Consider the following 22,633-nt stretch of genomic DNA (forward strand, 5'->3'; position numbering starts at 1 on the left):
GCCGGCTACCAACCACAGTGGTTAATACCAGATTTTGCTCACCTGTACACATAGAAAGCTATTAAAAGGTGATGACTTCTAAAACTGATTATTCAGAATTTATGTGAAATATTCCAATGGAGTGACTAAAAGCCAGATAAACTGTTGATCCAGGGAATAGGTTACAACAGTTTTACACTGTGAAACAGAAAGCCAAAGAAATTCATTCCAGGATGCAAAATGCAACCACTGAAATAAATGTATATCTAAAGAAAGTAAAACATCTTCTTTGTTGTATAAAGTATACGGACATCGGATTCTAAGGAAAAAAAAAATCCTTGGAGAAACTGGCAATTATTTTATTCTTGTAATATCTTTCCAGAATTTGATCACATCAAAAAATCAGGTTAATTCATATGTTGAATTTTCTGTTTGGTTTCTTTCCAAAGGCCATCTACAAAATGGTGGGCACTGTGATAATGATGAAAATGAATGAAGATGGTCTGACGCCTGAGCAACGGGTAGACAAGATCTTCAGTAAGATGGATAAGAACAAAGACGACCAGATCACACTGGATGAATTCAAAGAAGCTGCAAAGAGTGATCCTTCCATTGTATTACTCCTGCAGTGTGACATTCAAAAATGAGCTTGTGTACAACGCGTCATAGACTGCACAGAAGTTTAATGTTCCATTCAGTTTGCAGCTATTTCCACACACACAAAAATTTGCTTGGACTACCTATAAATGGACTTGCTTCTTGTGTTTGAAACACTTGTGTGCATGAGAATGTCATTTGCTAAAGAATTTTAAAAGTATATATTATAAAAATAAACTGCCACAACGTGATGTGTGCAATGTCATTTCATAACAACCCTATTCCTCTGAAGCCTGTGCAGCAGTCCTGTGCTGCAGTGAATTATATTATTTATTGTTCATGTTTTACTGATGCTAGCTCTGTGTCTCCTAGACTGAGTAATGTTAGTGACACTGAATTCCCATGGTAATGTTAACTGTTTATTATAAATCATGTCGCCATTCTGCTGTAAAGTAGTACTGGACAGACAGAGGGGAAGAGTTCCTCAGCTCTTAAGTCTGATCCACACATGTGCTTGTATTGTCAGTGGATATAAATGTACTTCATTTGCATGCCTTTTAGGTTTGCCTTAATTCTTACCTCATTTGCATCCCTTCAATCTGGAAAGAGCTATGTCAGAGGAATGCAGTATAAAAAAAAAAAGAAAATCCTGCTAAAATGATTCCCTTTAATTAAAAGTATATATAAATATATATATATATAATGTTTAAAATATTGTTTTATTGGAAGTTTAAAGGTTTTATTGGAAGTGTATTGATCTTTGCCTGAATTTTCAAAAGCTTCCACAGAGGTTGCAATATATATGTCCCAAAATAAATTTATAACATTTGACCTTTTCCCCTAACTCTTATTTCATGTCTTCAGCACAGTAATAGGAAAAAAAAAAGTTCAGTCTGTCACTCTCCCACTGGGAAATATATATTTCATTACGAAAGCATGAAGAAAACTTTGCACTCACTCGCTAGAAGAATCATATTATACGAAACCAAAAGTTGTAGTTCTTGTATTTACCAGCAGAGCAGCTGTTTATCCTCTAAGATGCTAACGCTAAGATTTAACAGTACACCTACCAGCCCTGTGCTTCCATAGCTCTTCAAGCTAGCTGGAAGTCAAATACAGTTTATTTGATTGGCCGAAACCTGGTCTTCTAATGTTTTTCCCTCCTTAAGTAAGAGTCTTTCCTCTCACCACGCGACACTGAACTACCCCAGGTTTATATTAAACAGACACGTTGTTAAAAATCATTACTGATAAATTAACCATAAAGTATGATGATTGGGAAGGGATAGTGAAGAGAACCACCTTCCTCCTCAATTCTATGAGCACCAGTCAAGTTCATCTCTATACTGTAGCAAGTACAAGTTCTGCACAGCCCTGGGAAAGCATCGAGAACTAGCAGACTGCAGAAATTGCAGATAAAAATCTCTTCTACACCACATTTCCCAGTTGCTTTAAACAGTTGGTTGCTTGCAGGATTACAAAAAAAAAAAAAAAGTCTGAACATCTTACAATTGCATGTTTGATATTTCTTCTTTACCTTATGAAGAAACGAGACGGTACTTTTAATAGCTAAAAATCAAACAATAAAACACGACACAAAGCAAATCATTCTCTGTATTTTCAAATTTAAAAAGTGAAGCTAATCCTACAATTGAGGGGAAAAAAAAAAATCAAAACCCAGTTTTACACATTTTGCTAACAAACATGGTGGGGGGAACACAGAATCAGTTGTTGCCACAACCACAGCCATCCTCTCATGTTTAAGTTTCTTCATATTCCAAACAAACAGCAAAAGGCAGAAATTTCAACTACCTTTCTTAATACCAGAATTTTACTTAGACTACACAGGTAATAGTCTTAGCAAATTAGAGAGTGGTATACTTTGTACGCTTCGCTGTAACTTAAAAATAAAACACATTCTGAAAATGCTATATACTTCTGAGAATGATATGCCCATTGTTTCCCCTCAGGCTTAAATTACTAGCTGTAGAAAGGATGTTGGATATTCCTGGGAATTTATGCCTCTTTGGTTTACATATACCCATTAGAGAAGCAGTACCTCATTCTGCATTTCCCTGCACCTCAGATTTATGTAGCTGGACAGGCTCCATTTACTTCAATGCAGCATTAAGCATTAATGCATCGCCATCCAAAACGGCCAACAGCTCAAACACAGCGACAGAACGGAACAGCAGCACTGCAGGTCTCTCTCTAGGGAGCCGGTATAGTAAACTCCAGGGTTAAAGTACCAGGAATAAGACAGTTTTGAGACCCTAGTAGGATCACTGCAAAAATAAGTGCATCCAAGCAAGTGCTTCAGTAATTTTTTATTCAGAACTAATCCTCTACCATGAAAACAGTTGCTTATAATTATTATACAGTCAGGCGCACATTTTCATCAAGTACAGTGGTAGATTAGAATAAATACAATATATTCATTTGAAGCAAAGACCAGAATTGTTGCCAACTGCTCCAATATTTCAAGTAAGTCTATAGAAAACTTGGGAGAAAGCTGAAGCGTTAGCTCAGCAGGAATGCAATAATTTTCCTTAAGCTCTTTTCTCCACAAAACTCATTATAAAAGTACTAATGAAGATAAATGCTTCTCTCTCTCCTGCCTCTGCGCTCTCGCTTTGTTTTTTGGATGCTAAAGAAAATCAGGAGGAAATAATGCTATGCCATTCTATCATTTCATATTGTAAAAGGGTCTGAAACATATTCCAGTTTCATCATAAAATCAAGTCAAACTGAACGTGTTGTTCATGATCACATAGCACTATTGAAGACTCCCTGTACAAACAAACCGGGCTTGTGTTCCAGACAAGTTTTGTCAAGTACGCACTTGGTATGGTTCACCACCCCCCAGCATTTTCACATAATCCTGAACAAGTTGTAAGTATCTTTAATATACATGCCATCAAATCCCAGGATTATGGAATTGTTTAGTTTGGTAGGGACCTCCAGAGGTCTCTTGTCCAACCCCCTGCTTGAAGGGGGTGCAGCAGCCTATTCCGACCCCGAAAGCCCCCAAGGATGGAGATTCTGCAGCCTGGCAGGACATGCTCAAACGCCCCGTATCTTCATCACGAACAATCCCTCCCCTTGGTTTATCCAGACAGAACCTCCCTGCTTCAAGTGATGACCTCTGTCTGTCTCTCTTCTGCCACGCTCTTCAACCGAACGCCTGGCCCTGTTTTGCCAGTAACCCCCTCCAGGCTGCTACGAGTCTCTTGGCCCCTTACCCTGGGCTGTCAGAAATAAACATCTGAAGATCAGTAGACTTAATTCCCACAGTTAGAATGCACCAGAAATGCAGTTAGTTTTCTCACTGTATTTCCTTCAATTCTGCGCTAGCTTCCATATTTTAGACATATCTACAAGTTTAATACATGCTTATGTAAAAACTGAACAACGTTAAAGAACACAAAATACCGTGCGGCAGGTAAAACCAAATTTTAAGTCAAGTTAAAACTTATACTGCAATGAGGTTTTATTGAGAAATTGCTATTTGGTCAATAACTGTAGAAACTGCAGAACTGTTCTCTGAACAGTCTCAATGGCTTTTGTATCCTCAGAACATCAAAAAAAAAAAACCAAACCAAAAAGTATGTCTAATGGCTGAACTCTAAAAAGGGATTTTTTTTTTTTTAAGAGCTCCCAACAATTTCAAGTTCCTGGAGAAAGGAGAACAGAAGAGAAAAAAGTTAATTTGGGGCAGTTTGAAAAATCTGCCTGTATTATTTAAATAAAGCAAGCTTATTTTATTTCGACTATCCTAGTATAGTCCTGGGGGAGTGGGGAGTGGAGGGAGGGCAGGGACAAAATGCAGGCCTACAATGCTGTAGAAAAAGTTACTGTATTATTTCCCAAAATTCTTATTCCACATCATTCCTCTATATTGGAAGGACTTCTGTCACTTTAGTTTGTTACAATACAATGAATATCTGCAGACTTGGTGTATACTTGCAAACTCAGACTGTGCAAGAACTCAGTTTACTAGAATTAAGAATTTAAGCTTATAAAGCCACAATTGCTAGGTTTTGTAAGCTCATGTCCAAAGAAACTCAAACTCTTCCCTACAAACTCTTCAGGAAGAAATAAAAGCACTTTTTTCCTGTGAAGAGAATATACTGCAAATACATTTTTCACTTCTCTAATTGTGAAAGTATGCACTGTAAGTACTAACAGTTTCTCATGTTCAGCTGCTGTGGTTCCACTGGAAAAAAAATGAAACATGTTTTACTGTCTGTATTAATTAGCACATGTTTAAGAAATAAAGCAGAACTAGGAAGAAAACAACATTTTTAACTTAATGCTCATTTTAAGTGTGTAGAGACACTAAAATATTACCACAAGTATCAGGTCTCACTGTTTATTAAAATATTACTCCATAGTTACACAAAATATATTTCATATTTTCCAGAAGAAAAAAAACAGAACAACTGATAAATTCTACAAGTTGATAGTTAAAAATATCAACTGAACATTCAGGATGTTCTCATCATCAAAACTGTGCTTACTCTTGGTCTGTACACACACAATAATACTTAAAAAAAATTAAAAAAATAAAAAAATACAAGAACCTCTTCTTTTCCTGACAGCATCTAACAAAAGATGCTCTTATCCAGCATCAGGAAGTAATAGCTTTACACAGACCATTACACATTTATCCTCAATAGTATGCCATATTCGTACACAGAGATACTTATTGATCTTCCTCTTTGTCATTCCTATTTTGGAAATTCAATGTTCTTTGGCCTCTTTCAGGGTCTTGCATTCGGAGGATTCGAATACGGGAACTCGTAGGTAGAGAACTAAAAATAAAGTACGCATCATTTAAACAGTGTTTCTTCTCCACAAATTTTAGTATTTCCATTTGGTTCTTTCCGTTACATATTTTCCCTTAAATAACTCCATCTTTTTTCTTTGACAGTTTTAAAAAACAGTAACATGGGGTGAAGTTCTGGCTTCACTGAACGGACACTGGAGCCAGACTTCAGTAAAAGCTTGAGGTAAAGACAGAAAACATATGATTGAAATCAGTCACTAACAATCAGACTACCTGAATTACAGAAAAAGTTCTTTTAAGAGAAACTCCAAGTGAAACAACAATCGAATACGGCTCATACTTGCTTTACAGACCCTGAAGTGGCACACGCTTTATACATGTATAATTGCTCACATCATACTAAGAATGAGCAAAGTTACTAGACATACATTTATACAGGCTTCTCCACTGTTTATCCTAAATGTATTTTTTCTGAAGGTGTCTCTGTACTTAAATGTTTGCTGAAAATGCAACACGTAACAAAATATAACAAAGCCAAGCTGCACTTGAATTACTAAACTTTTAAACAGTAACCATACAGAAAATTCCTACATGTTTATTGAACACAGTTTCAGAAATTCCCTCCAAAGCATTTCCACTTAAATAACAACAGAATACCATTATTCTACTTTTTATAGATTTTGGTAAGAGAAGACAATTAAGAGTAAATCAACTTCATTTTGAAGACTGCTTAATTATCCTACACAGGCTTCACTGATTACATTTGGCTACTGGACAGAAGAGTTGGCTGCATAAGGTTAGACAGTGACTGTCCCCTTAAGCTGGGCATGGCTTTACCAGGGACCTATATGGAGGTTTTTAAAGAATTTTGGGCTACTAGATCAAAAAAAGAAAACAAGGAGTAAGTTATCAGTTTCTAGACCAGTGATATTTAAGGAAAAAAAAAAAATCAACTCAAACGACAAACTTCTTGAAAGCACTCTAGTATTCAAAGGAAAAATGGAAAATTGCAAAGTCTTCTGTTAATTTTGGGAGGGGAAAGGGAAATACTGGGCTAAAAGCTACCGGGAGCCTACTTTACACAATAAAACATTTCAAAAAGCTGTTCTACTTAAGATAAACAGATTCAAGTCCCACTGAACTACTATATTAAGAGACATTATGTAAAAAAGAGCAAAAAACCTATTAAATTCCCAGAACCATCAGCAATGAACTGCTTAATTGTTGATGTTCTACTGCTACAAACAGCAAAATTTCTTTCTCCTCATATTTACTTTTTTCAAGTCATACTCCTTGCAATAGAACTTCCTTGCAATTCCTGCACCAAGAAATATAACACAGCATTATTACCTCATGCTTTGTGGGGTGAGCAAAATGAACTGGCGATGCTGCTGAGAGTCAGCCACTTTAAGAATCATATCCATTGCAATTCTTCTGTTAACCATGTCCTAAAGAAAAAAAGATTTATCAGGTAGCGATACTGACCGTGTACTTCACTGGCCTATTATTATGCAAATTAGGACAAATGCTTAAGAATAAATTAATTAGAAAATACCTTAATAGAAAGAAAAACCTACCGAAATTAATTCATATACAGTAACGCTTCGTTAAAGAAAAGTCTAATAAAAACAAAGCTGGAGAAACATTAGGGTTAAATTCTAAAAGCTACAAACTATAGTCTGGGAAATTCTTAAACTCTACTTTTTAGTATACCTGCACAATAGAAAGCCTTATCAGAAAAATCACGCACTCCTACTCACGTTGTTTTTCTATCAGCTTTGATATACACGTAGTACTTCCTAATTTATTGGTATGCTGAGATGAACTGGTTTTTAGCAGAGTAATGTTTACTATAAAATCCTGCCTCAAAATTACCTGAAAGGATTTAAGGGCTGCATGAAACCGAAGATATTATGTAGCTTGTTTTTATTATTATTATTATTGGTATTATTACTATTTCGAACACAACCTTATGCATTAGGCTTACTGGAAAAGATGTGTAATGGGAAGATATTATTAGCAGGGGTTAAACAGAGCATGAAACTAGGCATCTCCCTTGCAGATATGCCGATGGAGTCCTCTTGTGGTGAGTCTCCAGGATTACACCAGAGGTAACTACAGAAGGTGGAGACAGTGAGGTTGCACTTACTGGTACAGCAGTGGAAAGACAAATTGTGTGGAATTATTTATGGACTAGATGACATGAAAGTTCTCTGCAGGGCCTACGGTTCTGAGTATCCACCCTTTTCCGGACAGATGGTTAAACTTCTGCACAACTAGCTTGTAAAAGAGGACATAAACTTTGGAAGTCGGCTGACAAATGACTACTTGACCACCTTAGATGCATACTTTCCTTTTTGAAATCCTTTATATACAAAGTATATTATCTTTTTTTCCCCCTCTAGGTCTGTGATTCCCAGTAAATAAATCGTTGATGGGGGAGGGACACTGAAAGCAAAATGAAATAATCCAGTATCAACTCTTTTGTCTCACAGAACTAATTCTTTTCTCAAACCATACCACACTGCATATTAATAAGGCATAAATAAAATAAAAATATATCAAAAAGCTGGTTAATCACCTATCCAGGGAAGCTGTACACAAAGATGAGGTTTATCAGTTTTAGCTGACATCAGTATTTACTGTTGGGTATTCTGCATTTCAGCACCTCGGAAAGATGCTACAAGGTGAAGTATAAAGCAAGCTCCTGAGCAGCAACAGTGAACCCGATTGCTACACTTGCTCTGAAAAAACCCCCACATTGATCTCAAAATTGGCAGAAGCCAAAGCACCAAAGCACATGCTAAGCCCAGAACTGTCACAGCAATATGCAGTGGCCAACGGTGACAAACACAACAACTGCTTGGGGAACTAATAAAAAGTTATATTCTATGATTTTTGCGCTGAACTAAGGTTTAAGCGTGTAAAGTAATAGAGATACTCATAGTTCTGGGTACCAACTTCAGAAACAGAATAAGCTTCAAAAGTCACTAAGCAAAGTGTCCAAGATCCGTAACAAGTTTTATTTTGGGGTTTTGGAGGATTTGGGGTTTGGGGTTTTTTATTTATTATTTGCACTTAACTGTAGTGTTTTAAAATCTAACCAAATACAGATAACAACCCAACTATTTCACGAATTTATACAAATCAGAATGGTAAATGTAGTCTAAGTTTAAACTGTACCATGTAGACATCAAATTCATCCAAGCATCTGAAGGGAGATTCGGTAATGGACCACAGAGAAAGAATGAAACAAACTGTTGAGAAGGAACGTTCACCTCCTGATAAAGATCTCACATCATTAAGGCCACCTTTGTCTTCCTCTCGAGGCTGAACCTTGAAGTAAAAATATTAGAACAATTTTTAAACCTGAGACGGAAACTTACTTAGAATCACAATTTTAATGGCAAACACATTACACATGAACAGACAGAGATCACCTGAGAACAATTTTATGCGCTTCACTGCCACTGCCACTGCCATTCCAGAATGGGATAGCTCCTAACCATTTCGTAACACGTTTCTAGGATCACTGCAACTTTCTCCACCACAGTAAAATACACTGCACAGACTGAATGACTCTGCTAGTGTTTTCTTATTCAATTCTCTATTTTTAATAGCTATTAAACAATGTTTAGTAGATGTCAACCAGTGTAGTTACATTACAGTAAAAAACAGTGGTTACCAGCTACAACAGAAAAAAGCAGGTAATTGATTTACAGCAGGAGTTTAAAGGAGGAACAGTTTCTTTATCAGAAACACTGTGAACAGTCCTTTGGTTCCATTGATTATGATGACACCTTGTGGCACTCCCCCTTTAAACTTAAGCATTTTCTTGTCCTGTTAATTATATTAACTTTAACGAGTTAAGCAAGCAAATAAGAATTATTTTGGAGTGGGGTCTTTTGGTGGTTTTTGGGGGGGAGTTGTTTTCTTTTTTTTAATTTACCTTCCTTGACTAAATATAGATCTCTTGCATGAGAAACATAAAACATCAGCTATTAAAAAAAAAAAGTATTCTGATAAAGCCAGATAATTACGTGACATTTTATGGATTGAGTTTGAGTTCTTCAGATACATATCCTTCACCTGTTTAATTAGGACTCTATCAACATGTATTTATGTTGTCACTACACATTTTTCCCCTCAATTCCTAAAACTGAAGTCTGCCACAGAACCAAAAGTAAACACTCCCATGACTAAAACTTTTTGGGAGGTATGTTAAAAGATATGAACTTACAGACTACACACAAAAAACATAATATTGAAACTTTTAGCCATTAAATGTTGTTTAAATAACAACTAGAGCCATTATACAATCACACAAATAAAGGCAAACTTCCTATCAATGAAACAGGAATGATTAATTTTGAAAGACTCTGATGACTGGCTAGTGAATTCTTATCTTCAGCATAAGACAACTGTCCAAATTTATTCCGTGCAATCTAGCAACCTGCCCATATAAGGTGGTAATAACAGTTTTTGTTCTTGCTCGTTTTCAACAACAGCCTACAATTTAGCATATCACATTCTGGATAAGGGAGAACAATTTATTCTATCCTTTGCGAGGCATGTTCTAGCAGGTGATATTAAAAAAAAAATATGTTTTCATTACATATTATGATAATTAAAGTAATATAAAATAACTTACTGTTATTGAAAGTGTCTCATTCTTGTGATCAAAAAGTATTTTTCCAGAGCAAGCTCGAATACGTAATAAATGGTCAAAGTAGAGTTTGCATCGTAAAGAAAGGAGCCTTAAATCAAGCAAACAAACATTAGGTCAGTCAGTTTTAAAATACATGAAAAAGTGACAACAGATTTTTATCATCAGTTCCACATCATAATCTTAAATATTAAGCCCTGCTCCATTTATAACATTTTTCCCAAATCAATTACGTTCTTGAGCGGTTGACATTCAGTAGTGGACATACTGGAGAGAATCACTGACACAAAGTAACAAGGTAAGAAATCCAGAAGCACAGGCTTTGTATTTTTTAGAAGTCTGTTTCAGTAGACTGGAAGCTTTTTACACCCTTCTTCCACAACTTCAACAGAAAACGACCACATTCCACTTCTTTCCTATCCAGGTTAGGACCACACAGTAAAGATAGTAAAGAATTTGTACGGACTCTGCTAGACTCCAGGAATTAAACAGTGCTTAATATTAATTTCTTCCCCTACCCCACTAATTCTAGCATATAATTCCCCAATAGAAAATACATCACAGTTCCTTCAAGAACGAACTATGGTTCTTTAACACATCTTAGAGTGCGATTCATACTCAAATTTGGGCACCAGGAACAAGATTCAGTTTGACACATATGGGCATCATAAGGCAAGCATCAGATCCTGCAGGTAAATCTTACCCACTATTGTTTCTAGACTTCCACCTGCAAAGGCTGGGATTCTCCTGATCATTACTATTTGTCAGGATCATACAGGCACCCCCTCCAAATCCCAGATCAAAAAGTACAAAAAGCAGAGCCAATACAGATATCCCTCAATTTCTGCTGAAGGCAATGATAAACAATAAAGCACTGCACTGGAAAACAGACCATCAGTCCTTTTGAAGGGAGGCCATCACAAAATCTTCACTGATAGGTATAGGATACTAAGGGACTGAAGCAAGAAGGGGGGCACTCCCGAAACGGACACTCCGTGACAGAAGCAGCTGTCAAATTCCAGAATCTGAATAAAGATCTTGAAATTTTTTCAGCACAGGGCAGAGAAAAAGTGTTTGGCCCACAATAAAATTACATGAGCACAGCACCACTCGATGAAAATGAGTGACAGTCCAGATGATTTCAATGCTAATATGTTGCTGATATTTTACTGACCAAAACCAGCACTGAAACACTGAAAGAGAACTGCCTTGGATTAAGTCAGTATAGTCAAGGCCTTTGGTGTGAAGCAAAATAGAGCCTCCACTGATCACATTTTTTTTCCAGATGTCAGTCCAGGCTGCCTATAAACCATCAGGCATGACAATATTGGATCTGGGAGCAAGATTAAGTTAGAAAGATTGCCGTGACTACCACCTTAAAGATCTTCACAGGTCTGCTGTACAATTTTCAGCCTGGAATATGGGCACATACTTACATCTACATATTAGTTTATCTGAAACCTGAAGTTACAGTAAAATTAGCTCACCTTAAGAACTGCCGATATATTTTGAATCTCTGTGTCATTATTTCTTCCAGCAGCCTAATAAATTTCTTTAAATTCTTCACTTTACTGTTTGCATCCTCATATCGTTCCTTTGCATCATGAAATTGCCTGTTTTAATTAACAGAAAGTCTAGGATCAACATGCATTACATTAAAACTGAGCTATTGCTGTAAATGCTGAAAGTCAATTTGATAAGCAAAACATTCAAATAAAAACTTTCTTGTGAGGATCTATGTTAAAGCTAAAAGTATTTGATGAGTCAAGTAAGACACTGTCCACAAATGAAAAGTGGCCAAAAATTAAATTTTACTTCTATTTTTAATTCTTCTGAAAGGAAACTCTTACACCAAGGAGAATGACTGGGCTCCCTGTGCTCAAGAATATCTGAGATGAGTGATTCCTTGAAATACACTGCAGTCAAAACCTCAAGTAATTGCCTAACTTCTGCATTAGTTATAATTGAGATAGCTCTAAACACTAAGAAGGCATCTGATTATTGGTAACTTCATATATATAGTACAGACACCGTCTAAAATCACTGGAGGGTAGTTCAACACTCCTACACCTGTTCCGTATTGGCTGACTGAGCAATCAGCACAGCATGTTTCCATACCTTCGTACATGGCTGAAGTACTAAACACACATATAAATGCATTGTGAGTCAATAAGAAAACTCTTCTTTCCCTTATCTTTTCCATCTTACCTGAACTACTTTAGACATTAAAGGTGACTTACTGTACTATTTCTTCTCTGTTTCCATGGCGATCATTTTCTGAATTTATTCTCTCTCTCAAGCGATTCATTTCTGCATCAAGACTCTTAACAGTTCTGCTGACCTCTATGCGCTCTGAGTAGATTTGCCTAGCTTGTGCAATTTTTTCCTAAAGTAATGTTTGAAACTCAGTTAGTTGTTACATTTTGTAAAAGTCTGTTTAGTCTTCACAACAAATATTTTGTGCTACGGAAAAACAAGGTCTCCAAGCAAGAGCAATGTTTTTGTATCGTTCTTTGTGTACTTATCACAGCAAACCTAGTTATCATAACAATTTTACTAACAACATTTATAGGCAGGTAGTTATTTCAGTGCTAAGAACTGTATCCATCTGAGATCTTTAATATGTTCACAATTATTTAGCTAATACAGATAAATAAGGAACCAAATTCACCATATTTAAATAGGACAGTCTTCCACAAGTCTTTGTGGATGTGATTTCAGAGTTAGTTAATAAAGCTTGATTAGATAAGTCTTCAGAAGATCAGGTATGAGATCTGTACAAGGAAAAACCTAGCATCCAAAAAACCAAAATAGTATTATTCAATTGAACTTAAAACACAAATTTTATGGTTAAGTCATTTTAATCTTTTCATTGCAAAATAAAGAAGAGTCCTAGAAGAACAACCCCTAACTCATCTGTCAAGACAGAAATGGTGCTCTGCCAGACAAAAAGAGGTCTAGATTCATTTATACAACATTACTTTTACTTGATTTAGATGCAGTCAGCTTAAGACACAGCTGAGAGAATACTCAGTGTAGCTGAGCATTAATGTGGTCTGTATGTTGTACAAGTGGAATGATTTATTATTAAACATTAGAAGGATCATGACCACCTGACTTCAATAAAGAAAAAAAACCCCACACCTACCTCTAATTCTTTTTCTTTGGCAGCTAGTAATTCTTTATGTCTTTTTATGCAAGCCAAGTGTTCTTTCTGTTTGTCTTCATAGTGCTGCAAACGGCGTTTACTGTTTTCCACTTCTGAGTCAGCTTGGTTTAATTCATCCTGTTTGGAATAAATCAAGATGCGATAAGTGAGCTCTTTGGGGTAGATTCCCAAGCATCTCTCTAATGTTTACTGACTTATCACAAGTAATTATGTTGTTTTTAACACTAATTTATTTTCCTTTCAATAAGGCGGCTACTTCTGAAGTCCGGGAGCTTTAACAGCAACTTATTAGAAAGTCCATACTCAATTCTGACAAGGACATAATAAATGCTTCTAATGTTTTTAGGAATCATATCTTGAGGGGACGTGTTAATCTTTGAAAAAAAGCCATCCTTTCCCCTAAACCTCCAAAACCTACATTTATTTTATACACGACATACTTGCCAGAACTTCTGATGCCTATGTGACATCAGCCAGGACTGCCTTTCTGTGTGAAAATTCAGTGTCCTGCTATACCTATAATATGATGTAGACTATAGCAACTTCTGTACTACATAAGTGTTGATACAGTTGAAGTGATTATCATATACTTCCAGAGAAGCAAAGAGGTATAAAGAACGACATAAATTAGAAGACAATTTTCTTCCTCATCCCTGTCAACTAGATGCCTTATCTTAAAAAGCAAAAATAAAAAACTACTCCAAACAAAAACAAGAAAAAACCACCCCAAAAAAACAAAACCAAAATAACAGACAAGAAAACCAACCATAACCAACGAGAATGGATGCTCTTACCTTTTTCTAATCCTGCCTTAAAGCCACAACTTGCTACATGTCAACAGTTCATTAAACAACTGTAGTACACACAAGCAGTATATCTAATCTAAAATCCTTTCAGGAATATAAAAGTTGTCCTCTATTGTGTTTAGTACTCTTAATAATGAGCAATAACGTTCTAATATTCTAAATAAAGCTATTCTCTTTCTACTTTTTAAATAGAACATATCTTTAGAATTTCCATATTAGCTAACATACGTATCAATTGCTTTCCTTACCCGTTTCCTTCCTCTTTTTATTTGCTCTTGCTTTTCTAATTTGGTCTGACTACATAGCGATATACAATTTGAGGGAGGCATGTAAGAGATTCCTATAGTGATCTTTCTAAGTTTTTCCTCATTCCATCCTTCTACAAGTTTACAATAATTTAAACATGCTTTTATTTCTGTTTTCCATTTTCAAACCATTAATTCTTCTTGGCAACATAAGATTGCCTTCTATTTGCTAGTATCACATTCTGCATGTCACCACTCTGCCATTTATCTTAAGTCTTGCTACTTCTCTGCCATTTCCAGGTGTCTTCTGTAGCCTTGAATAATTAAAACTATGTATTGGTACCTTCTGTGATTATGCAACTTTATAGAATAACAACTTCAAATGCTATTTTGAAAACTGAACTGTTATGAACACTCTTAGCCAGGCCTTATCAGAAACAAACAAATAAGCCTAAACGACAAATGTGATGCATTAAAAAGGAAAGTCAAGCAAACTATTTTTCCTTCCTTTTCAGTCCATGACTAAAAAATACCTGGAAATAAACTCTCTTTAAACATAAAACACTATAGCAACCACACTTAACAATCGACATAATCTTCAAAATATTTCTAAGCTTATTTCTTGACATGCTCTAGATAGAATGCTCTATTTCCATCTTCATAGGCAGACCTGAAATGTACCAGGAAGGAGCATACTTTTTTCTCCTGCCTCCTTTTAACCTCTTTTAACACTTGCCACACAAAGGGAACGAATTAAAAATACAATATGAAATTACTGCTACCTTAATTGGACCACCAATTTCTTCTACTTGATGAATTTTTTCTTTCATTTCTTCAAAGTTTTTTTCAGCTACCTGGAGAACATTTTTCAGTTCTTCCATTTTTCTGCTTTGTTGCTGCATGTCTTTTTTTACAGACTCCATCTTACCCTTATTTTCTTCAGCTTCATCTTCCTGTCAAAATATATTAAAATGAAGAATAATAAAAGGAGACATACATTTGCATATTACTGCACAAGATTTTTATTTTAATTATCACTATCAGGGTATAAGATTACATGGAATACTCTGTAACTCTAATAAGAATACAAGCAGCTCAATGTAGTTGTCACTAAAGCCCAAAAGAAGAGACTGACAGTTCTTGTAGGAGACCACTAAATCTAATTACAAAATAAAAAGCGGAATTTCTTAATTATCTGACTGAAAATTAAGGGGACATTATTTGGGAGTTGTGATGAAAAGACTAAAGGGGCTAGGATTTTGTGCAGACTTAGCCATGCTAATATTTTACTACAGTAATTTTTTAAACAAAAGAACAAGGTAACTTCCCTCTGGATCTGTGACAGAGCATATACATCCAGTATACAAAGCAATACAGGAAGAGTAAGTGGATCGTCACTGTTCCCTAGAAAATTATACGATTCCTAATGAATTATCATCATACATACTTTCTGATTCGAAAAGACAAATATTCCAAAACCTGGGAAAAATACGTTAATGAAACCTTGTATCGCTAAGATTCTTTTTCATGATCAAACAACTGTGAAATCAAGGTAGCAATGAAACACAAATACCAAGTGAAAGAACAGCAATTAATCTATAGTAGTGGTCAGAGAAGTGCAGAAAACAGAAAAATAACAAAAATCCAAGAAAGGAATAAGGAGAAGCAAATACAGATATCTACCAGGTGCATAAGACCATTATCAGAAGGCAACTGTAAAAATGTTGGTGTTGAAAAAGCAAGTGTCTGGCAATTTTTAAACAGGAAGATATTCTCCTACAAAAAGGTAATAGACTATTTTTCCATCTCACCAAAAGGACAAAGAATGTACTTTTTTTTTTAAAGCAACAGAACTAGGTTATCTGGAAAAGAGAAACCCTACAAGAGCTTACAGAATCTGTATAGATCCCTTACTTTTTGAGTAAATTTTGAAATGTTTACTCACATGCATGTGTGAAAGACACATGAAAGACACACTGAAAGACAGACTACTGAAAAAGCATGAGTTTGCACCAACATCAGAAGTGACAAAAAAAATAATCTGGGCCATTTAGTCTCTCACTGATCCCAGATAAAATATTGGGAAAACTGGCATAGACTTTAACTGAAAACAACTGTAGTCAGGATTACTGTTAACGTCTATCAGCATGATTCTCAGAATTGATATCTTGGCCATCTATACATTAGCTTATTACAGAGCAACAGCTGAAATTCATTGCCACCGTCATACAACTCACAATAGATTATCAAGCTTTTTTTTTCTGTTCTCAAACTACTATGCGTACATTTTAAGAACACATGGATAAGAATAAGAACTTTGAAGAAACCATCATACTACCATGATCCTTCCCTAGGGGGATATATGAAATTTAAAACTTCTGCGTGGTGAAGCTACAGCAAAGCAAGAAACTGGGGGTTCAGGGCAGAGTGGCAGTGCTGTGACATAAATTATACTCCAGAGTGGCCTTTACCTATGCTTTGATGGTGCCACTTCTGACCTCCAGACCTACAGCACTGTTTCTCCCCAACCAGAGTTTTACAGCACTGCAGGTCTGGAACGAGGAAAGAAAATGCATGGAATATCCCTTCACAACACAACCTTGCCTTCCATAAACCTGCAGTGCTATTGGTTTGGAAAAGGGCAGAAGGAAAAGGGCAAAGGGCAAAGGGCAGAAGGAAAAGGGCAAAGGGCAAAGGGAAAAAAGAAAAAAAAAAGAAAAAAACAAACAACCAAAACCTCACCAAAAATAAATAAAATCAGGCCACTACCATAATTGTAGACATTCTGTAAAGTGTTACATTCTTCGCTATTTATCCAACTTGTACACTAGTTGAAAATCTATAGTGTTTGCTTATTTCAAAACACTGCCAACATTATAAGACTTATTTCATATTCTTATTAGACATAATTTGGTAATCTGTTCTTACTAATATACGGATGTCCACCGACTGGTGTTCTTCCATATTTTCAAGATCTGCTATTTCTGCATTTGTTGTTCTTATTTTTATCTGAAAAGAAAAAGAAAATAAATATTCTTAAGCTTATCTAAAGAGAAAAGTTCACATGTGTTCATTTACGTCAACACCGAAAGCAAGATATTTGGTCTTTTAGTTTCATTAGTGCCTACAAAAGACACTTACCTACGGAATTCAGTTTTATAAGATATAACTTGCCCTGAAAGTCACATGCACTTTAAATCATTATTATTGTATTTCCATTTAACATGACAATTGAATAAAATATATTTTATTTTTCCCCTCACATATTTACCTTCAGCAATCTGAGTCCACGTGCCAGGGTTTTTTGCTGGTTCTTATTTGTAATTTACTGAATATAACCTTATATAGTATGTATTATCTTACACGGCCTAACTATAACATCATTGGCCACCACAAATATATATCCTACCTAGAAGTATTGCAAAACAAAGAAAGAAGACTAATAGTTGTAAAATGGTTTCTAAAGAAATTAAAATTAGGGAAGCTTAGAAGTGAAATATTCACCGTATTAAAATGGGTTAAGAATATAAAGGAAGAGCATGAAGAGAAACAAGATTCTGGGAATGAAGAGACAAGGCTCAACAGGAATAAAGGAGGGGGAAGCAGGGAAAAGAAACTTGCATCAAATATTAGGACTGATGCGGCCTCTATCCTTCTGTCGTAAGTGATGAAAGCATTCTACAAAAGTAAACAACATGAAAGCAAACAACAAAAGCAAGGATAAGCATTAAAAACTATCATCCACTCAAAATATATCGTAGAAGTCAAAGTGAAATAGGGAAAGACTGACCAGTTTCTGAAAATTAACACTGTACCTATTTTTACCTGTAGTTCTTTCTGGTGTCGCCGATGATGATGAAGATGATCTTCATTCTGCCTAATCTCATTTTCAATGGAATATAAACATTGTTGAGATGCTGTCAACTGTGCCTTTTTGTTTTCAATTTCCTTCTCCAAGTGACTTTATAAACACAGTGATATTGAGATATATATTACACAGATATTATTTATTACACACACACACAAATAAAAATTAAATGCATGACAAGACAAAGGGTAAAAATACACTCCCTAAAAAAAATAAAAAAAAAAAAAATCTTACATTTATTATGCATTGGGTGGTTTTAATGATCAATAAAGAAACACCAAAGCTCTGCAGCAGAACTCATAGTTACTAACCAGCAGATAGCTGCTTGATGGTCCTAGTTCAACGCCTAGCAGATAAACCATTCATGTAATTTGAACTACCTGTAACCTCTGTTAGCAATTTTTGCAAACAGGCCAAATGTTTGAACTAAACATTGGTGTTACTTCTAAAAATACTACTGCATCCTGAGAGAAAACTAATACTTTGGCTAGGACAAAACACTTCCAGTCAGAGAGAAAATACATTAAAGAGAGATGTGAAAAAAATATTTTATATAGTCTCATGCTTTTCCTTCTTCAAAGGAGGTCATGTCCAGAGATTTCCACAATTAATTCTTTCAGTTTGTGGTAAAGCTATTTGAAATGCAAAACAAAGCTATTTTCTATTAGATGGCAAAATTTTCTATAGATGGCAAAACTTTGATAGTGTCTTTCACCCCTGCAAAACAAAGGTGAAGCTTTACTAATATTACAGTAAAAAAAAAAAACAACCAAATCTTAACAAGTGTTTAATCCAACTTTTGTTATAGATGCATGAAATGAACTGATTAAGTCTGATTCCAGAATCAGTGTTTAATAAATTGCATACACTATTCCACATAAATGTGTCATTGCTTTAGGCTAAGTTCTGAAGCTGGGTGGGGGTAGGTGGGAAGACATTTTTCCTTTTTAACTGGCCTACATCATCCCCCCATAGCAATATCAATAATGAAATGCCTATAACACTTTGAAAGTTACGGTACCCTTTGAGTACAGTTCATTATATACTGACATGAACAAAGCACAGTTAACTGACATATTTAAAACTTTTGAGTGTACAGAAATAAATTTTTAACATTTAATTCAGTCTACACTATCAACTATTAATATTAAAATTAAAATATTTATTTAGTATGTCTGTAATATAATCTGAGCCTCAAAATAAAAGTATTCTATTATCACCAACTTGCTTGGTTCAAGTTTGTAAACTTCAAAATATGCTTGGCTTTTTAAACTACTGTTTTGAAAATAATGAGTTATAAAAAAAAAAAAAACAAACAAAAAAACAACTGAAAAAATAAAATGGGGGAAGAAGTCAAGTTTATCAGAGATACCTACCATGAGTGGAGCCAAAAGCCTGAGAAGACACAGACACAAATTTTAAAACAGTAGGACTATGTGTGCCAACGTAACTTTGGTTTGAATAATTAGGCTTCCTTTGCAGTAAACTACAATACCACTGTTCAGGTATTAGAATTTTAAAGAAACAGCATTGGTTCTATACTCTTTTTCAGCAAGTGTAAAATAAAAAGGAAGGTAGCTAGATTTCCTGGAGTATTCAGCCCAGCAAATCCTTACTTTCTGGGCAAGATTTACAGGCCACAAGCTGAAAAATATCTAGGTACAACTCAGGTTTGTACCTATCACAGAAAAGCATTAAAATAAAGAGGTTTTCCAGAATTCTCAGAAAGGAAGCATAAATCTCAGAAAGAAAACTGAGAGACTGGAGAGTAGTGTACATGCAAACAGACAAATATGCAATTCCACTATTCATGTCAACAAGTATACTTTTTACAAATACAACATTACAAGATGCTAACCTTATTTCTGCTTCAACATCTTTGCTTAAGAACTTGGGTCTGACGTAATCAGAAGAGTAATACCGTCTTTCAAATACTTGATCACCTTCAGCAGTGAAAGCTTCTCTACAATTTTTTGGGGGCCGATTAGCCTGCATTACTTCACGAGCTTTATGGCTACTCTGAAAAACACAACAGCCTTATCATACCAATAGAAAAGCAACCAAGATTAAAGATATCAATTTAAAACTTGTCTAGAAGTTCTCACCCAAAAATAATTCCAATTCCTAATGAAAAATAAGAAATACAGTAACGAAAGAACGTGAAAAAAAAGAATCTATAATGTCAAGAATCTGCTTTTCTTCGTTGAATAAGACATTTATGTTCTCAAAAACCACCCACTTAGTTTAGCTGCCCATTTGTTTTATTCTATTACAAGTTTATCCGCATTGTAAGTTCTGTAGTGTCATCAATCTCTTATAATTTGCCATGGGGAAAAGAAAAAAAAAACCAAAACATTAACCAAAAGGTCACTATGCACAGGTATATTTAACTATCAAAAGTGGAAGACACATACAGGAAACAATCTTCCAAAGAAAACTGTGAAGTATGTCAAACAATATTCAATTAAAGTTTGGGGAAACATGCTGGTAAAAAAACAAAACAAAACAAAACAAAACACCAAAAAAACCCAAACCCACAACATTTCCAGTGCCAGACTAAGTGGTCACAAGTGCCTTGTCTGAGGCAATCACGTTATCCATTCAGAAGTATAATTTCTTCCAGACAATACCCGTTCAACTTCTTTCAGATTCAGTTGAAATTGTTCAGTTGGGGCTCAATGATAATAACGTTATGAAAATCAGTGGTTAGGTAAAGCAGAGGGGGAAGAACAAAACTAGCATTCCTGCCACGAAAAAAGCCTAGAAAGTTCAGCTGTTACGTATGCCACTGAGTAACAGCCACGCTTGCTAAACAGTCAGTCAGCTCTGCACTAGACAGAGCATAAAACTGCCTCTTTTCCAGTAGGAACGTCAGAGGACAAACTGGGACAGGTGGTTTTGGAGAAAAACAAAATCCACAAAAACCAAGCATCATTAGTTCTGCTGCTTATACAATACCCTGCTTTCTTTAAATAAAAATATATACATCTTATTTTTATCTTTGAACGTTTTACCTGTAATCTTATCTGCAGGAGCTGGTATCTTCAGTAGTAACAGAAAATCAAAAATCAATTAAGGTCAGAAATCATACAATGGCAGAAAACAGTTCTTTCACATGTTTGTATGGTGATGAAAAAATAGATTCCTATCAAAATAGTATGTACTCCTAATTCAACGCCATTTGCTAGTCACCTCATTCAAATCCTATTTAATAACTGATTATTGATATTTTTTTATTTTACCAGACTCTATCCACAACCATGTTTCTTTGCACTCTCTCATCTCAAATGCTTTAACACTGCAGAGTCCAAAGGGGCTCTGGTTATTGTGGTAGCTGAAAAATAAATTAGGCTGCGAATGCTAACAGGCAGCTGATAATTTCATGTAAGAGTGGGTGGCTGAATATCCGAAAGGAAACTTTTGAACTCTCAAGCACAAGCCTGCCACAGCTACAACTGGTACCTAGCTACCAGTTGCTAGGTACAACTGGTAGGGGCTGGTTGCAAATTTTGGCAATACCTGGACTACGCAAAACTGACATATCTTGAATCCACCAATTAATAGACATAAGACAGAGACAGCAGTTAGGAGGCTCATCACATGCACATGGACTATTTAGACTGGGAAACTAGACCACTTAGACGCCCAGAAATGTGGTGGTGAACATCCCAGAAACAAACAGGTAAGATCCTGGAAACACATGGGGAGAGATCTATAGAGACAAATCCCAGGGAATGCCTGGGGACCCTGGCCAGTAACAGCCCAAACAGGTATCTGTGAGCAGCTGCACAGCAGGAACCACTAAGATTTTATGCCTGACCTTCCCAGACCAGCAGTGATATCCCTGCTGGGGACAGAAGTTGAGACCTATAAAGGTAGAGTTGTGGGGGGCAGGAAAACAAGTAAGTTTGTGGAAAATAAGAGTAAAAGCTCTAACCTTGCTGATTCTTAAATAAATCCCAGTATCTAAATCTACTATGGGTTGTCAGTTTACTCTATGTCATCCATGAAAGAAAATAGAGTTTGAAGTGGGATACTCACAGTTTATTGAATGCCAAAGGGGCCTTACTGGGAGCCCTCCAGTGGAAATGTGCATGTGTGTGTACTGCACTGTAACTGATACAGTCGGGGTCTACTGAGCCATCAGGGTCCTCACCTCTCCTCAGAGGGGCACGAAGAAAAATAAAATAATCTTTCTCTACCTCTTTTGTCCATTACAGACATTATCAGTGAAGATATTGTATATGTTCCACACAAAGAGAAAACGCTTTTCTTTAAAAACCAATAGGGAGCGTAGAGCCTTACTTTAATCAGCAGGATTGTTTCTATACCCCTCACATCAATCAAACAATTGGCAACCACTGCATGATCTATTTCCAATGCTGTGAGAACCGATGGGAATTCTGGATGACGAACTCCTCTGAAGAAAAGAAGAAAAAACACCATTCATAAAGCTCACATGAGATTCTTAAAAAAAAAAAATAAATTACAAATAGTTCTTTTCAACTAATAAT

General features: G+C 35.7%; 2 protein-coding genes across 10 annotated transcripts in view; one reads left to right on the forward strand and one right to left on the reverse strand.

Annotated features, from left to right (window-relative positions):
• Nucleotides 1–1,407, forward strand: part of VSNL1 (visinin like 1) — a 95,764-nt gene extending 94,357 nt beyond the window's left edge. For all 5 annotated transcript variants that reach the window (XM_087773577.1, XM_087773578.1, XM_087773579.1 and 2 more), the window contains one exon: nucleotides 429–1,407. In XM_087773577.1, coding sequence (XP_087629703.1) covers nucleotides 429–626 — 198 coding nt within the window. In that variant the 3' untranslated portion in view covers nucleotides 627–1,407. The remainder of the gene's footprint in view (nucleotides 1–428) is intronic.
• A 2,629-nt stretch (nucleotides 1,408–4,036) lies between these two features.
• SMC6 (structural maintenance of chromosomes 6) overlaps nucleotides 4,037–22,633 on the reverse strand; it is a 36,696-nt gene continuing 18,099 nt past the window's right edge. For all 5 annotated transcript variants that reach the window (XM_087773572.1, XM_087773574.1, XM_087773571.1 and 2 more), the window contains 12 exons: nucleotides 22,425–22,539; nucleotides 19,978–20,138; nucleotides 18,077–18,212; nucleotides 17,180–17,260; nucleotides 15,034–15,204; nucleotides 13,180–13,317; nucleotides 12,272–12,417; nucleotides 11,519–11,644; nucleotides 10,017–10,122; nucleotides 8,549–8,701; nucleotides 6,716–6,813; nucleotides 4,037–5,390 (listed from right to left, as the gene is read on the reverse strand). In XM_087773572.1, coding sequence (XP_087629698.1) covers nucleotides 5,282–5,390; nucleotides 6,716–6,813; nucleotides 8,549–8,701; nucleotides 10,017–10,122; nucleotides 11,519–11,644; nucleotides 12,272–12,417; nucleotides 13,180–13,317; nucleotides 15,034–15,204; nucleotides 17,180–17,260; nucleotides 18,077–18,212; nucleotides 19,978–20,138; nucleotides 22,425–22,539 — 1,540 coding nt within the window. In that variant the 3' untranslated portion in view covers nucleotides 4,037–5,281. The remainder of the gene's footprint in view (nucleotides 5,391–6,715; nucleotides 6,814–8,548; nucleotides 8,702–10,016; nucleotides 10,123–11,518; nucleotides 11,645–12,271; nucleotides 12,418–13,179; nucleotides 13,318–15,033; nucleotides 15,205–17,179; nucleotides 17,261–18,076; nucleotides 18,213–19,977; nucleotides 20,139–22,424; nucleotides 22,540–22,633) is intronic.

The sequence above is a fragment of the Nipponia nippon genome, unplaced genomic scaffold (assembly GCF_047370975.1).
Source record: "Nipponia nippon isolate SJK-2023a ecotype South Korea unplaced genomic scaffold, ASM4737097v1 scaffold_4, whole genome shotgun sequence".
NCBI classification, from domain to species: domain Eukaryota; kingdom Metazoa; phylum Chordata; class Aves; order Pelecaniformes; family Threskiornithidae; genus Nipponia; species Nipponia nippon.